This window comes from Gossypium hirsutum, chromosome A07 (genome assembly GCF_007990345.1).
Source record: "Gossypium hirsutum isolate 1008001.06 chromosome A07, Gossypium_hirsutum_v2.1, whole genome shotgun sequence".
NCBI lineage: Eukaryota > Viridiplantae > Streptophyta > Magnoliopsida > Malvales > Malvaceae > Gossypium > Gossypium hirsutum.
The window spans coordinates 52,423,944-52,424,834 of record NC_053430.1 but is presented as its reverse complement, the minus strand read 5'-3'; the positions used below and the strand labels follow the sequence as shown (position 1 = coordinate 52,424,834).

General features: G+C 39.8%; 1 protein-coding gene across 1 annotated transcript in view; it reads left to right on the top strand.

The window, feature by feature from the left end:
* LOC121203723 (probable glycosyltransferase At3g07620) overlaps window positions 1-371 on the top strand; it is a 2,850-nt gene extending 2,479 nt beyond the window's left edge. Inside the window, exon 5 of the mRNA XM_041074167.1 lies at window positions 333-371. Coding sequence (XP_040930101.1) covers window positions 333-371 — 39 coding nt within the window. The remainder of the gene's footprint in view (window positions 1-332) is intronic.
* The last annotated feature ends 520 nt before the right edge of the window (window positions 372-891 follow it).

Here is an 891-nt window from a genome sequence, read left to right as displayed (position 1 = left end):
TGCATGATGTTTGGGTCTTACGAGGCCATACATAGGTGACACTACTGAATGTGTTTGACTTTGATTTTTAATTTAGGGAACGAATTCTTATAGCCGTGATTTTTCTAGAAATTGGTCATGTCTTGTGTACAGTAAGCCCCGTATTGTGTCTTGTCTCGAGTACAGGTAAGAGGTTTACATTTAGTGGTACCAGAGCTACAATTTAGTCGGTTCTAGGACTAACGTAGCATGTATTGAGTATAGTTATACATGCCATTATACAAGTTATGATAGTGTGACATCTCCTAACCATTTTTAATTGTATTTGAATATAGTAAATGTCTTCCAATCAGGCTCAATATGACTCAGAGGGAGCGAGAGCCATGCTGTAGCTTCCATTCAGTGAGTTATTGATAGTAGTAGTAGACGACCTATGTCTGAAGGCCGGGAAGAGGCAAGAGCTACCTTCTTCGAGATGATGGATGAATGGTTTGGGTATTACTTAAGAAACTGCCCTAATATACCACGACCTCCTCCGCCCCTACTCGGCCTGAGGGAGTGTGCTACAAGGTATGGCACCAGTGAGAATTGTAAGGCCCTAGTGGACAAACTTAGAAAATATGGGGTTGAAGAGTTTAGAGTTAAGGTTAATGATGATACTGAACGAGCTGAGTTCTGGCTCGAGAACACTACGTGGGTTTTGGATGAGTTGTCATGTACACAAGAGGAGTGTTTAAAGTGTGTCGTATCTCTTCTAAAGGATACTGCATATCACTTGTGAAGACTGATCTTCAGTGTACAATGAGATATTAATGGAGTTCTTCAATGAGTTAAAAAGAATACACCAGTTAAAGAGTTTTAGATTCGAAGTGAAAAGAATTCCTAGAACTCAAGCAAAAAAAAAAGATCGTG